At 40.5% G+C, this 14,293-nt stretch overlaps 2 protein-coding genes across 7 annotated transcripts in view; one reads left to right on the top strand and one right to left on the bottom strand.

Moving 5' to 3' along the window:
* Nucleotides 1-134: 134 nt before the first annotated feature.
* On the bottom strand, nucleotides 135-7,530 carry BFAR (bifunctional apoptosis regulator). 4 transcript variants are annotated; one of them, XM_075767835.1, is made up of 8 exons: nucleotides 7,213-7,530; nucleotides 5,812-6,143; nucleotides 4,767-4,968; nucleotides 4,262-4,431; nucleotides 3,505-3,649; nucleotides 3,081-3,251; nucleotides 2,363-2,496; nucleotides 135-1,471 (listed from the first exon to the last, which is right to left on the bottom strand). In XM_075767835.1, the coding sequence occupies exons 2-8, from the start codon at nucleotides 6,075-6,077 to the stop codon at nucleotides 1,279-1,281; spliced, it is 1,281 nt and encodes a 426-aa protein (XP_075623950.1). In that variant the 5' UTR covers nucleotides 6,078-6,143; nucleotides 7,213-7,530; the 3' UTR covers nucleotides 135-1,278. The 4 variants fall into 4 exon arrangements, with proteins under 4 accessions (XP_075623950.1, XP_075623948.1, XP_075623947.1 ...); XM_075767833.1 differs by having other exon boundaries at nucleotides 2,363-2,565; nucleotides 7,092-7,528; XM_075767832.1 differs by having other exon boundaries at nucleotides 2,363-2,565; nucleotides 7,213-7,527.
* Nucleotides 7,531-11,733: 4,203 nt separating this feature from the next.
* Nucleotides 11,734-14,293, top strand: part of PARN (poly(A)-specific ribonuclease) — a 62,331-nt gene continuing 59,771 nt past the window's right edge. The window contains exons 1-3 of one of the 3 annotated variants that reach the window (XM_075767829.1): nucleotides 11,734-11,834; nucleotides 12,242-12,319; nucleotides 13,205-13,284. In XM_075767829.1, coding sequence (XP_075623944.1) covers nucleotides 11,816-11,834; nucleotides 12,242-12,319; nucleotides 13,205-13,284 — 177 coding nt within the window. In that variant the 5' untranslated portion in view covers nucleotides 11,734-11,815. The remainder of the gene's footprint in view (nucleotides 11,835-12,241; nucleotides 12,320-13,204; nucleotides 13,285-14,293) is intronic. The other 2 variants (XM_075767831.1, XM_075767830.1) reach the window with 2 other exon arrangements.

Genomic DNA, 14,293 nt, shown 5'->3' with positions numbered 1-14,293 from the left:
TTCAGAAGCGTATATACCTCGTAAGGATGTAAAGATGGTTTTATCCAGGGTCACTTCATAGTTTTTTGAAACCTTTTAGGAAGAGAAATCAGTAACACGAATTGCTGAATAATACAATTTTTCATAACTGCTAATTTTAACAGTTTAAGAACCAGGAGTGTTTTATTTCTACTTTCACCCATCTCAACTTACTTAAAGATGCAGAATTACAGAACGAGTTTGCCCAAGTCAAAGCTAATGACAAATACTTCAATACCAAAAACAAAACAAAACCATCTCCTTACAAAGGATGATGATTTCAAAAGAGATCTTTAATCTTTAAAAATATTCATAAGTGAATTTAAAGTTCATATTAATGATACAACTAGAAAAAAAAAACAACACAAAACCAAAAAACCCCCTAAAAAACCAATGTAGAATGCAAGGGGACAAAGCTCTTGCAAAATCTAACTTTTGCTTCAAACAAATGGCAATCCTGTTTACACAAAAAAAACTTTCCAGTCAATATTCGCTCACAGATCTAGACAGACACATTATATTGCAGTAAGATGTAATTACAGTGTCAAGTCACTTTTCCAAAATAATCCTTTTTAAGAGATAACCCTGAATTTAAGAATTAGCAACAGACTTCAAAAAGAGATCATTAAAGAAGCTACTGATGAAGTTTAACTGATCTGAATAAAAAATTTTGAATAGCAATCACCACATTTTTCAAAAGACAAGAGAAATCAAGCAGTTTTTGCCTTCAACAGTGGGAATTTTAGAACAAACTCTACTGTGAGACTGTGCATTTAACAATGAACACTGGAGTACTTTCAATATCAAGCCTATCCAGGAAGACCTTTCCTTTGGCAAATTTGAGAAACACACTGCTGGTATGAAATGCTAAGTTTAAAAAAGTTAATAAATAAAAATTAAAATCACAGTAGCTGTTTCAGAAGACACTGATTTTAAGGCAGGCTTGAAAATAACCAGAATGCTCAAGACAGAATAAAGAAGTTTGATTTGATTACAAATAGTGTGACATGACTGTAAAAGTTTTACATGGCTAAATCAGGAATATAATTTATTTTCTTTTTTCAATAGAAAAATCCTTTTGGATAATAAAGCCCATCCTCAGATTTGGAATCAGCTGGCTTAAGACTAACTTACCTTAAGGCTTTTGTGTATGTTTAAGTTAACATAATCCACCACTTTCAGTGCCACATATATAGAGAAGAAAAGCAAAGCTTATTTTAAGTGTCCATTTTAAGAAGCTAAACAGCTCAAAAGTTCCAGTCACTGCACTTGTGTCTCCAGACGCCTTACTTCTTTAACCACAAGATCAATGTTTATAATTGGGTTAAAGTACAAGGCCCAGTAAAACAAACAATTGCAGACAAACTGAGGAATGAAAGGCCAAAAAATGGCAACAAAAAGACCCTGGGTTGAGACTTTCCAGAAATGTCTCCACATTCTGTGAGGAATAGTCCTGTGAAAAAGGAAAGGGAGAGGCTTAGAAGAACTTTCCGTTTTGTTTTTACCCTTTCTAAGAAAAGCTAATATGTACTGCAGCCTCAAATTATTTAGCTCTTACTCAGGTACCTGTAAAACATCATTTTGCACTCCAGAATACACCACCACTAGATTTCATATGAGGAAGCATTAGATCATTTTATTCAGATCACAAAGCACAGCAAGTTAAAGTGGTCAAATTCCAGGTATGTCATAGATTATTTCCACGTATTGTGTTCTCTTTCGAACATGTTCTGCCCCCTAGCAGCTGGCAGAGAAAATGAAAACCCAGTATACACCAAAACAAGAATTTCTTCTATGGAAGTTCTAAAAACTATCAATAAAAGATCACAGCAATTATGAAGTACTATTAGTATGCTTGAATTAAGGCTAAAGCAGGTGATCAAAATTTCTGTTTTGAGTTACTATCAGAAATAGTATCAGTGTAACTAAACTTATTTATGATCCTGAGGACCCATCCTTTAGTAACTGTAAACACATCATGACAAAATTCTTCGGTATGTAGTTCTCAGCTGACAGCTAATGCCAGTTACCATAAAAGGCAATTCTCCAGGTAAGAGTTAATATTTACCCAATGGTTAAGAACATGCTTATTACCATTACTGTATTTGCTACATCTGATCAGTAAAACCAATTATAACCCTTTCAAGTACTCACAGAAACAAAGACATTCGAGGGTGACTACTAGTGTATATGTGTGGATTCAGATTCACATGTTCTTATTAACCTCAGAGTTGTGGTTAGACACTGTAATTTCAGTGAGCAACTGTGAAATTCTAAGACTGTTACTTTCTATTTATAAGCCCATGTACTTCCTACGCTCTTCAACAAGCCCAGTAAGACTTACTTCAGTTCTCTTCTTGACCAGAGCCTCCAGAAGGAGAATAATTCCAGAACAGAGAGCAACATGGCATTTACAATTATAAATCTTGATGTCCAGTAGTGCACATCCAGCCAATCCCAAGCAAATTCAGCTATCAACTGGTATGGCAAAAATGAATACTTTACAATGAATTCTCTCCACTGTTTCCAAGAAGGATCTTTAAGGTCCTGTAAGTTATAATAAAAAGAGTGTTAATCAATTTCCTATTAAACAGACACAATATTGGCTTATTTCCACTACTCTTTTGTTTAAAAATTGTATTTTCATACATTGAAAGCAGTAATTTATCTGTCCTATACTTTCCAGTAAATAATACTATAACCCAGTAATTTCCATTACATTAGAATAAAGCATCCTAGACAGCCAGACCTTATGATGCCATTTGTTAAAATACAGGTATTTTGGGAGAACAGCCTTTGTGTAGTCATGTGAACTTCAGAAAAGTCATTTTCACAGATTTAAAGTCTTAGAAGTCTTAAATCAATCTTATTAAAGTTAACGGTCACAACACTGGTGATCATATACAGCAAAATCAAAGAACCACTTACTTTGTAAGACTTTTTTTTTAAACCGTATTGTAAAGAGATGAAATGGTTATAATTACATAGTGTGTTTTTATACTGCTAGTCTTAAAATGCTTATATCTAACGCAAGTAGCATATTTAATGTTTTGAACACTTACTAGTAGTTTTGTAACAGTATCTTCATACTTGTCATCTTGCATAGGGCAAATTGTGTGAATGAAAGGTAGGAAAGCTTCTGCATAATCAAACATATATAGGTATAACATACTAAGTCTTGGAGAACTCTTCAGTGCATACAGAAGAAAGAGTGATTTTCCTGGGTTTACTGCCTGAAAGGTATCAAATTATCAAGTTTCAAACAATGAAAAAATAAAATGAAAGGGACACGTCAGTTCTTAAGATTTTTCTGACAATTGTTTTTCAAAGGATCATTTTTCAAATACAACAGTTCATTAAACTGAGCAGTTTTTACAAGGGTAATTCTACTACCTTAATACTCTTCCTGGCTTTAAGAGAATTTTCTTTTAAAGATACTCTTTTAAAAATACTTAATACACATGACAGACTTCATATAAAATTTACCTTATATTCCCAAAGGTTTTGTGGTGGTTTAACGCCTAAAGTTTTTACACATTCCAGTTCTGCCATAATAGCTTTTCTATGGTTACCATTCTCTATACTGTAAGGCTCTTTTGTGAAATCCTCCTCTGTCAGTGTTAGAAGGAGTCTACAAAAGCAGAATAATTCAGAAGGTAAACAGTGCCTCTTCACCAAAAAGATATGACTAACAAATTAGCAGTTACATATGGAAACAATAAGCTACTGATAGAAGGTATCACCTTTTGGATTACATTCCATATCAAGTGTTCTGAATCAACTGCATCTCAGAGCCTGGGTTTTAAATATCCTTCTTTTCAATTTTTCTCTTGCCTGCTTTCAGCATGCAAATTTATCAGCTTGTTGGCTGTTACTGAACACAGTTCTTCAGTACTTCACAGATCTAGTCTGGTCTCCTGAAATCAAACCTAGAGCTTTTGGATGGAATGCAACAATGCATATAGCATATGCATATTTTCACAAGAAAGAAAAGGTGGGAGGGGTGGATAATATATTAGTAGACTTTTACTTTCAGTATCATTTCAGTCTGCATTATCAGCATTTAAAAATGTTCTTAGAAGATTTTCAGTTAGCTTGCTTAGTATCAGCTGCTAAGTAGATAGTACAGTCATTTCACAATAAGTGAAATGGAGTACAGTCATTTCACAATATACCATCCCTAATGAAAGCTATCTAGTAGTCCAATCAAATGACAGCTGTTCTTGACAATTAGGCCTCTCACCTTCCATTCACCTTCTCCAGTAAAAATCTTTCTTTATAGTGTGAAGCCCAGGGGCCCAGCTGCTCTAGCCAAAGTATCACTTCCTCAGCAGTCCATTTAGCAACAGGCTTGTGGACAAGATGGTCTTCTTCAAATTCTCTGCTACTCCAGTGATATCCAAGTAGAACTACCTATAGGTAAATTAAAAAAAAAAAAAAAAAAGAAAGAAAGAAAAAGAAAAAAACCCCACACACATTAGGGGCTTGACATGTAGAATCTTCCATTTTATGGACCCTAAAATATTCAGGTTATAAGTACCTTGAAGTTTTACCCAATCCGTCTAATTTCTGTTTGCTGTATAGTGCAATTGTAGTTCCTGACAGACAGCTATGAATGCTACCTTATTTACGCCGCCCAGCTGAAGTCTATTCTGTGCTGACAATCTTTTTTATGTGCATGTAATTTAAGTACATTTGATAGCATGCTTAATGTAGTAAATATGGAAAGCCAACCAGATGAAACTTACTGCTACACAAGTTAAAGCTGTCAGAACGCCTGAGAAAAACCCTCCTCCTCGAGGATTAATTCTTCCTGTGTTCGGAACTGTAGGGATTTGGTCATTCCCATATTTCTGGAAGGTTGCTAAGCTGCGTGCTACATCACTGTTTTGTTGAATATCTTCTTTTCTTTGTTCAATGGCATCAGAAAAGAGCTTTTCAATAACATCCCTAATGGGAAAAATATTTGTCATTGTACTATAACCACTGAGGTTTAACATTCAGAAAAGGGACAAATTTTTGGATTTTTGTTTTCCAGCCTCTACTAAAGACTGTCATCTTTGAAAGCAAGAAAACATTAGTTATTAATAATTAGTAAAGTTAAACTTAAGTCAATTACTTTCAAACAACATTTTTCCTTAGCTTCTAAAGACAGAGGAAGTTAAAATATCACATAAAAAATTAAAAATCCTTATTTCTTACATAAAACTAGAATTGTGTGTGCTACTGGCAAGCCTTGATCATTCAAAATGCTAAGCAAAAGACAACATAAAAGCCTACCATTAATCTTACCATCTATTTATTCAAATATTATTAACTTAAGATAAAGTATTATTAACACAAGAGCTTGTGGGTAATTCAAGACAGCAAATCAGTATTTCTAGCTTTGTTCTGCAGTAAGATCACATTTATTCCTATAAATAATTCCTATTACAGGAATAATTACACAATTATCGAATATCATTCTAACTGAGAATTATTAGGACACAACCACCTGTACTAAAAGGTGCAAGTGTCTCAATACTAAAAAAGGATCCCTCCTCTCCATTCCCAAAAAACTTCAGAAGGGAAAAAAAAACAAACCAACAAACAAACCCAAAAAAAAGCCAACCAACCCATGCAGAAAAATGTGCTTGAACAGTTCAGTACAAGTGCAGAACATGAAAGACTTCAGGATTTAAACGCCCTTGCGATGTTGAGATTATTAATAAACTACAAAAATGTGCAAACTCGACAAACCAGACAACTAATTTTAGAGGGTTTAGAAATCAAAAAGTGGCATAGTACACTCACCTGAGGAGGATGTTGACTTTGGGAAATCCTTCCCATTTTTCTCTGCATTCAGGGCATTCATTCTTCTTGGACGACACCCACCACAAGGCTAGGCAATGTCTACAGAAACTATGCCCACAGTTCAGGGTGGTGGGATTGACCAGCATGTCATAACAGCAGTGGCAAAGGAACTCGCTAACTGACACCCGCCGACCAATCTCAAGAGTAGCATGTGATTCAACTTTTGCCCTCTCCGTTTCACCTTGTAAAGTCTCATCTTCCTCCATTTTCTTTTATGCTTTATGCAAAAAAGAAATCTGTCTTAGATCTTCAAACCAGGTAAGGCATTACTTCTGCAAAGCAACAAGATAAACTTCATTAAGAAAAGTTACTATAGAAGTTTAGAATTGCAAGCAGTATAATTTAGCATTGTAAGTCTTTTGTTCCTCTGATGGTTTTAAACTTTTTAACTAATTTAGGTCTCCCCAAAATGAAACACCATCATCTACTTTTTCAACAACATATTAACTGCAAGCTACAATCAAAACCAGATTGTAGACGCAGACAGCCAGGCTCAATCTCCCTGTATTTTCTTTTCCTGTGTTACATAACACATGAAAGTGAAATGCAAAAACTCACTAACTATGATTCAATGACTTTTGACAGGATCCTTAATCAAGGTTTTAGTAAAAGGCACCAATCAAAAGAAATATCATCAGAAAATAACATCAGAGAACATAAAAATAAAACACCAGTATAATACAATGATCTAATTTACTGTTCTTTCCAATTATATGGAATATAACATTACTAAGAAAGGTCAATGCTAGACATTGCTGGGCAATAGTAAAAAAAACCAAAACAAACCTATTTGCTTGATGTTCCTACTATATTCTCTCAGATGGCTGTATCTAGTTTCTTAAGAAAAATACTGATCCAGATCACTTATCAGTCATGATATGTTAGAAGCTATCAAAAAACTATACAATTTTCTCCTCAAGCACTACCAAACCAAAATATGCTTACGCTCTCCACCACGTGGCTCCTCTTTACTACCAAGTTACCATCTTTGCATCCAGATCAAGCACAAAGAGGTAAGCATGCAAGTTGGTAAAGAATAAAAATTTTTAAAAAAACCCAAACAAAACAAGCAGTACAGAAACACAAACCAATAGCGCAACTAGGATCCTCAGACTGCTTAAAGACATGTCTTTTCCCAGCAAAGAAAAGATTGTTAGCTTTCTAAAAGAGAACCCTGAAACATCACTTAAAAGAGGTGAAATACAAACAAGGTTTTGCACCTAAGAACATTCTTCCAGTTTTCCTGTAAGAGAGCAGCAACAGAATTTCTGTGGGTGCAAAAATATTTCACCACTCAGTCTCTGCATCAAATAAGAGAAAGGTCAGAAGTACACAGCTTACTAGCTCAGCTCCTGCCTCGTCTTTCCAACTTCAGCCCGCTTCCTCCCCTCCGCGCTGCCAGCAAAACCAAGGCACCGAAGGTTCAGGCCTGCAGCGACGTAACGGTCGTTTCCTCCCCGCCAGGCAAGGCGGGGCCCATCTCCGAGGCGTCACCAACCCAGCCCTTCCTGCGCTCCCAGCAGCACAGGGGAGCCCAGCGAAACGTCAGACACCCCCAGGCAGGAGTCACAGGGGAAGCCTCCGCGGTACTCCGCAGCAGCCCGGCCTCAGCCCCCACCGGCCGCCGGCAAGAAGCCGGGCCGTGCCCCGCCGCCCCCCGTCCGACTCACCCTGGGGCTGCCACAGGCCCGACGCAGAGCCGCCTCCCTCCGCCGCTTCCGCACAGCCGTCCGCCGCCCCGCGGGAGCGCGCCCGGCCCTAGCGTCGCTGTTCTGCCACGGCCTGGGAGGGTCGCACAGCTCCCGCGGCCCCGCGCCCATCGCCTCACGGGAAACGCGGGTGAGCATCGTCTCGCCGGGGAGGCTTGAGCTCCGAGCGGCCTCCCCGTCCCTGGGACTGTTCCTAGGTCCTGCGGCAGGCTCCAAAATGAGACGGGCGCTCTGGTAGGGGTAACCGCCACAGTCTCCTCTTCTGTTGAGCAGCAGCAAACTTACCGATACAATCTATATAAGCAGAGCCCATTTCTTTTTTATCTTTAAGCATCGTATTTCAAAGCTTTTAAAATCACTGGAGAGAAACACTGCTACCCTCACATTTTTCTTAATACATTCACATATTCATGAGAATTGATCTATGTTTGCTGAATGTATGTCTGCACACCCAAGTAATCTTCCTTCACAGAATCTTTGTTCGAGATTTATTTTACAAGTTAAGATCTAGAGGTCTAATCTCAGAAGTAAATTAGACTTTTATATGCTAGCTTGACTCCAGTGCTAACACATGCTGCACCAGGCTAGTTCACACAGAGACTATTTTTACCACATGAGTGTATATCTATATATACACACATTGACAATTATTTATATCAGTCTCTGTTCCCTTACTAGATTTCTTTTTGACTAGAGTCCAAAGGAAAATCAAGCAATTTTTTAAAGTACTGTTGAGATGTATTTTTTTCACCATGCAACACAGTGACATTTTCTTAAAAGATTTTGTTCTTGTTCCAGTTTGATGCAAGTTACAAGTCCAGTTCAAATGACGTTTGAGTTACCAAACCCAAATTATTAACTTTTTAATTATTCCAGCTTATTTCAATAAAGAAAAGAATAGTCTCTCATTGTTTTCTCTCCCATATTATTCAGATTTCTCCAGAACACAATTATTACTGTGCTGATACATACATAACTCTGGTTTTGTTTGCTTTAGAACTATCCTAATCAATTTCTTATGGGACAGAAAAATATGTAGCTGAAAAGTTCATCAACTGAGCAATGATCCACTATTTGTAAATCACACTTCCATATTTAGTTGTTTTACTTAACAGTTATTGCTTCTTTACTCACGCATGGAGTTCTGTTAGCAAGACTGCAGTATTATTGCTCATACCGGTTTGTGACAAAACAAGCAAGATCCAATTCTGGCCTTCTTTAAAGCAATACATTAAAGGTACTAGATGAATTTCCTATCGACATAGAAAAAACAGGCATTTATGCTCAAGCGTACATGCCATTTCAAGATTTTTTTGAACACAAAATTCTAGCTATAACAGGTTAGGGATCATAAGAATGATTATGCATTCCAAAGCAGTTTTCAGCTTTAGTCAAATACAAATTAAACTCCCACTAGCAGCACAGAAGTGCGGACAAGCAGGTAAGTCTGTACAAGCTAGCTTCCAAGGCTTATTGTATGAAAAGATCTACCAACCAGCTCATACTTAAGTTTATTTGTAGTTTTAATTAAATATTTGAAGTCCCAATCAGCAAATCCGTAAACTACCCTAGTATGAAAGTATTAAACCTCTTTTAGATCAGAGAAAGTTCATCTAGATCTACTTTAGTACAAGTGAGATGAAAATGTGGCCCAGAATATTTAGGCCTTGTTCTAGAATCTAGTTTTTTACTACTCTTTTTTTTTTTACTTACTCTTAAGTGTTTCAAATTTTCCTTCTAAATATGTAATAATACATACATGTTGAAGTAGAAAATATCTAATCTGTAAGACATACTTCCATTCCTATTAAGTAACTGCAATTTATTACAGCCTTTGACGCTGTCCCACATGACATCCTTGCCTCTAAATTGGAGAGACATGGATTGGACGGATGGACCACTTGGTGAATAAGGAATTGGCTGGATGGTCGCACTCAAAGCGTTGTGGTCAACGGCTCAATGTCCAAGTGGAGACCAGTGACGAGTGGCGTTCCTCAGGGGTTAGTATTGGGACCAGCGCTGTTTAACATCTTTGTTGGTGACATGGACAGTGGGATCAAGCACACCCTCAACAAGTTTGCTGACAACACCAAGCTGTGTGGTGTGGTTGATATGCTGGAGGGAAGGGATGCTGTCCGGAGGGACCTTGACAGGCTTGAGAGGTGGGCCTGTGTGAACCTCATGAAGTTCAACAAGGCCAAGTGCAAGGTCCTCCACATGGGTCAGTGCAATTGCAACCACAACCACAGGCTGGGCAGAGAACGAATTGAAAGCAGCTCTGAGGAGAAGGACTTGGGGGTGCTGGTGGAGGAGAAGCTCAACATGAGCCGGCAATGTGTGCTTGCAGCCCAGAAAACCAACAGTGTCCTGGGCTGCATCAAAGGAGGTGTGACCAGCAGATCGAGGGAGGGGATTCTCCCCCTCTACTCTGCTCCTGTGAGACCCCACCTGGAGTACTGCATCCGGCTCTGGGGTCCCCAGGACAAGAAGGACATGGACTTGTTGGAGCGAGTCCAGAGGAGGCCATGAAGATGATCTGAGGGCTGGAGCACCTCTCCTATGGAGACAGACTGAGAGAGTTGGGGTCGTTCAGCCTGGAGAAGGGAAGGCTCTGGGGAGACCTTACAGCAGCCTTCCAGTCCCTGAAGGGGCCTACAGGAAAGCTGGAGAGGGACTGGTGACAAGGGCAGGGAGTGACAGGCCAAGGGGAATGGCCTGAAGCTGCAGGAGGGGAGATGGAGATGAGATCTGAGGAAGAAATTCTTCCCTGTGAGGGTGCTGAGGCCCTGGCACAGGTAGCCCCAAGAAGCTGTGGCTGCCCCTGGCTCCCTGGCAGTGTTCAAGGCCAAGTTGGATGTGGCTTTGGGCAACTTGGGCTAGTGGAGGGTGTCCCTGCCCATGGCAGGGGGCTGGCACTAGATGGGCTTTGAGGTCCCTTCCAGCCCAAACCAGTCTGTGATTCTATGATTTTACATTTCTACTTGCAGTTTAGCTTTATTTTGTAGGTGAAAGAACCAAAGAGTTCCTGGATTTGCCAGCTAATTGGGGAGAAATGTCAGGTTTTTAAAACAGCCATCAGACACTTTAAAGTGCCATGAGCACTTTAACTAGAAACTGTAGGAGCATTTCTTAAAAAATAGAGGAGTAAGATGAAAATTTTAAGCTTCAGGCAATTTACTGCACAATAGAAAAACCTCTACTACTATTTTAACTAACCTCTTACTGAACACCATTTAATCATATAAATGATTTGCTGGGAATGCATGTAGAGTAAATTGCTTATACTGAAAAGGCAAGACTTAATCTTGAACAATATTTAAAAGCTCTCTCCACTCAGTCCTGCGTAACTTCTGTATCTTCTACTCTATGTAGACATTACCTCCCAATTTATGGAGAATTTTCCATTTGTTTTCATTCTTCTGGAATGCCAAAGATTCTTCATCTGCTATGTGAACTCTAAACCTACTACACATAACGCTGAACTCTGCATACTGTCCTTGCCTACAACTTCTGCTTTCTGCTCTTGTGCAACACCTTGTTTCCTTCCACAGTTGTTTTCTTCCACAACACAGGTGTAGGAACATCTTGCTGGGCATTGAGCTTTGCTTATGGTTATTCTACAATGATGTGTGAGTGCTAGTTTCATCATTTTAACAGGAAGACACCACTTCTTCTGTAATACTTCAAGCCTACCAGTTCCTCGAGACTCAGTAAGGCATAATCACCTGTAGTTTTCCACTGTCCTCCTGGTATCTCCTCAGCAAATTCCCATCCTTTCTTTCTTGCTGGTACTAAAAGGCAAAGACTATAGTTTCCAACATCTGTGACATTTCAAAACACCCCACAGAAAAGCAGCTCTTTTAGGACTTATTTTCTGCTGTTGTTCCTATTACAGCAGCTGAAGGACACTTTTCAGGCCTAACGGTCCGCTGCAGCAGCAAGTATGCTGCTGTTCACAGGTAGAACGACACGCCTTTCCTCCGAGAGCGATAACTCAGCTGCGGCACCTCGGCAGAGCAGGCGTGAAGCCGCGCCTAAAAGCGAACAACCGACACACCAAACGATCCAATCCCGCCCACTGCCAGGCACCGCCCCAGGAGAAAATGGCGACCGTCCCCCCCACCGCCTCCGAGCGCTCACGTGGGGTGGGTGGGGCGGTTTCCGGAAGTGCTCGGCGGCGGTTGCGGGTGGTGCCGATCCTGGCCGAGCTCCGGGCGGGCTGGTGCGGGCGCGGGATGGAGGTGATCAGAAGCAGTGAGTGACCAGCCGCCCTTGCGCGCCGTGCTTGGGTCGCACCTCGCCACCGCGGCGGGAGGCTCTGAGCCGGCGGCGCAGCAGGCATTCCGGCGTCCCGGCTTGCCTTCCCCCGACTGGTAGCGGGGTCCGGCCTCAGCCTCTCCTTCGGGGCGAATCAGGTCCCCGCTTCTCCCCGCGCCCGTGGGGGACAGCGCTGAGGGAGGAGATGCGGCAGGCAAGCCTCTGCCCGCGCCCCAGGGCCTCGGGTGCGGCGGTGGGGCCTCGGGGCGGCAGGCCCCACCGGCCCCGGCCCTGGCCCCGCGCTCGTTGGCAGGTTGCAGGCCGCCTCTGTCCACCTGAGGGGCGGTGGGCTGCAGTAGGAAGTTGTTAGTAGTCTCAGGTGTGTTGTACTCGTTTACCCGCAGATTTTAAGGATAACCTAAACAAAGTATATGAAGCCATTGAAGAGTCAGACTTCCTGGCCATTGATGGGGAGTTTTCAGGTACAGTCCTGCCTGTTTCATGATTGTGAACTGTTGGCAATATCTGTGCGTGGTCCCAGGTGCCCAAGTTTGCTCATGTAACATTTCTCAATGTTGGCTTGAAAAAGCTAAGGCTACCATAAAATGATTAAACCTCTTATATGTGCAATAGCAAGGTTTTGGTCAGATAAAGGTGCAAGATATGCTCATGGTGCTTCCCTCCCCCCAGTAATCTTTTAAGATGTTAATTGATTTTTAGCTGCAGCTCGGGGGGAAAAAAAAAAGCTTTTATATGTGTCATGAAAGCAAGATACTGGGATAAATAAGGGAGGCCGTGCAAGTGTTTGGACAGGGAAAGACAGCAGTAAGAACTTGTACATTTGTAAAGCTCAGAGTGTCTGCGCATTGGAGAGATGCCTTAATAAGTGCTTTAGCTTTGGGATACGGAGTTCAGTCAAACATGAAACATAAACGTGATCAAGCTTAGGTTTTGTTAGATGTGGTGCTTATGGAAATACGGTTGTTATGTATTGCTTAAGGTGATTAAGTCATTCAATAAATCTATGGACAGCACTCTTCCCATTTTTAGTTTGACTTTGATGCTGCATTGTGTTGTAAAGACCTGTCAACATTATGTTACTGGTAGATCTTTTCATGTGACTTTCCTGTGGAATAGGAACCAGAGCAGCAGAGCTTTACTGCTACCATTACTACACCATCATTAAACTGGGTGGCTTTTACACTAACATGCATACTTTTATGCAGTAGGAAATCTTTCTCAACTGAAGTAATCTTAATGTGTACTTTAAGTGAAAACATTTTTCTTAAATTGCCAGTTGTTGCATTTCTTTGCTGTGGCTAATATTGAAAAGCTTACCCAAAGCAAAATATGTTCTCCTTTTTCAGGGATCAGCGATGGGCCTTCTGTCAGTGCATTAACCAATGGCTTTGACACTCCAGAAGAAAGGTATCAGAAACTTAAAAAGGTAAAGTGTTTACCTTGACTAAAATGAAAATGCTGGAAAAAGAACGCCTTAGTTCAGAATGGAGACAATGTAGGAAATATGACAGAGGTCTGTAAAATTGAGTTACATAAAGCAGATAGGGATTGCATTAAACTTGCAGAAGTCATGATCAGGACAGACAGACAGGCATGATTCCTCACGTAAGTGTTAGTAGACTGTAGAACTTGTTAAGGATGTTGAGAGAGTTAAAATGTATCAGTTAAAAGGAGGTCTGGGTAAGAGAAATTTGAATGACAGAGAAACTACATTAGGACTAGGGTCCTTCCCAAGCTACCTCCCCCCACCAGCAGCATGTACTGTCCCTAACAAAACTGAAATGCCAGCTGCCACCATCACCTCTGCTTCTCTGCAGCGCGCACGCACAAAAAGTGCTGGAGGGTATGGAAAGATTTTTGAAAAATAGCTAAATGACCACAGGAGACAATATATGGTGTGTGAGGCTTGAACTGTGTTTTGGGTTGTGGGTTTGGTGTTTAGTTTTGTTATTTGGGTTTTTTTTTTTTCCATGAGAGAAAGGAATCAGAAAAGAGAAGTGCTAAGCATCTCAGCACATGCTGTTTCCTGAAGTGTCCAAGGAGTCTATAAACACTGTTAAGAGACATTGCGGGATGAGGGAATTAATTACTGGTTAGTGCTCCTACCGAGAAACTAGGACAACAAATGGCAAAAACTGGGGAGGAGGTTGTGTTTTTTTTAAAAAAAAAAAAAAAAAGGGAAAAAACCCCAACCCCCAAACACTAAAGGAGATGATAAAAGTAGCGATCAGCGTCTGAACAGCATCCAAGAAGCTAGAGGATGCTGTATTCTGTTCATCTGGCTGAATATGAGCCTTCGAGAGCTTCAGGGTAGCTGACAATTCAGGCTCTGCAGGCACAGTCAGTCCTTGTTGCCCTTTGTAAGGGGTCAGAATCCAGCCCCAAATTTTTTCTTACCAGTTTCTTAAAACTTACATTTTACCAGCTAATATAAC

Source organism: Balearica regulorum, chromosome 15 (assembly GCF_011004875.1).
Source record: "Balearica regulorum gibbericeps isolate bBalReg1 chromosome 15, bBalReg1.pri, whole genome shotgun sequence".
Lineage (NCBI taxonomy): Eukaryota > Metazoa > Chordata > Aves > Gruiformes > Gruidae > Balearica > Balearica regulorum.
This window is presented reverse-complemented; position numbering and strand designations above follow the sequence as displayed.

Bases quoted from the DNA above. Each gene is read 5' to 3' on its own strand.
- BFAR (XM_075767833.1), bottom strand. From the start codon at position 6,077: ATGGAGGAAGATGAGACTTTACAAGGTGAAACGGAGAGGGCAAAAGTT. The intron at 4,432-4,766 runs GTAAGTTTCATC...ATTTACCTATAG, and splicing joins CAGCTTTAACTTGTGTAGCA to GTAGTTCTACTTGGATATCA. The intron at 3,252-3,504 runs GTAAATTTTATA...GATACCTTTCAG, and splicing joins AAAACCTTTGGGAATATAAG to GCAGTAAACCCAGGAAAATC.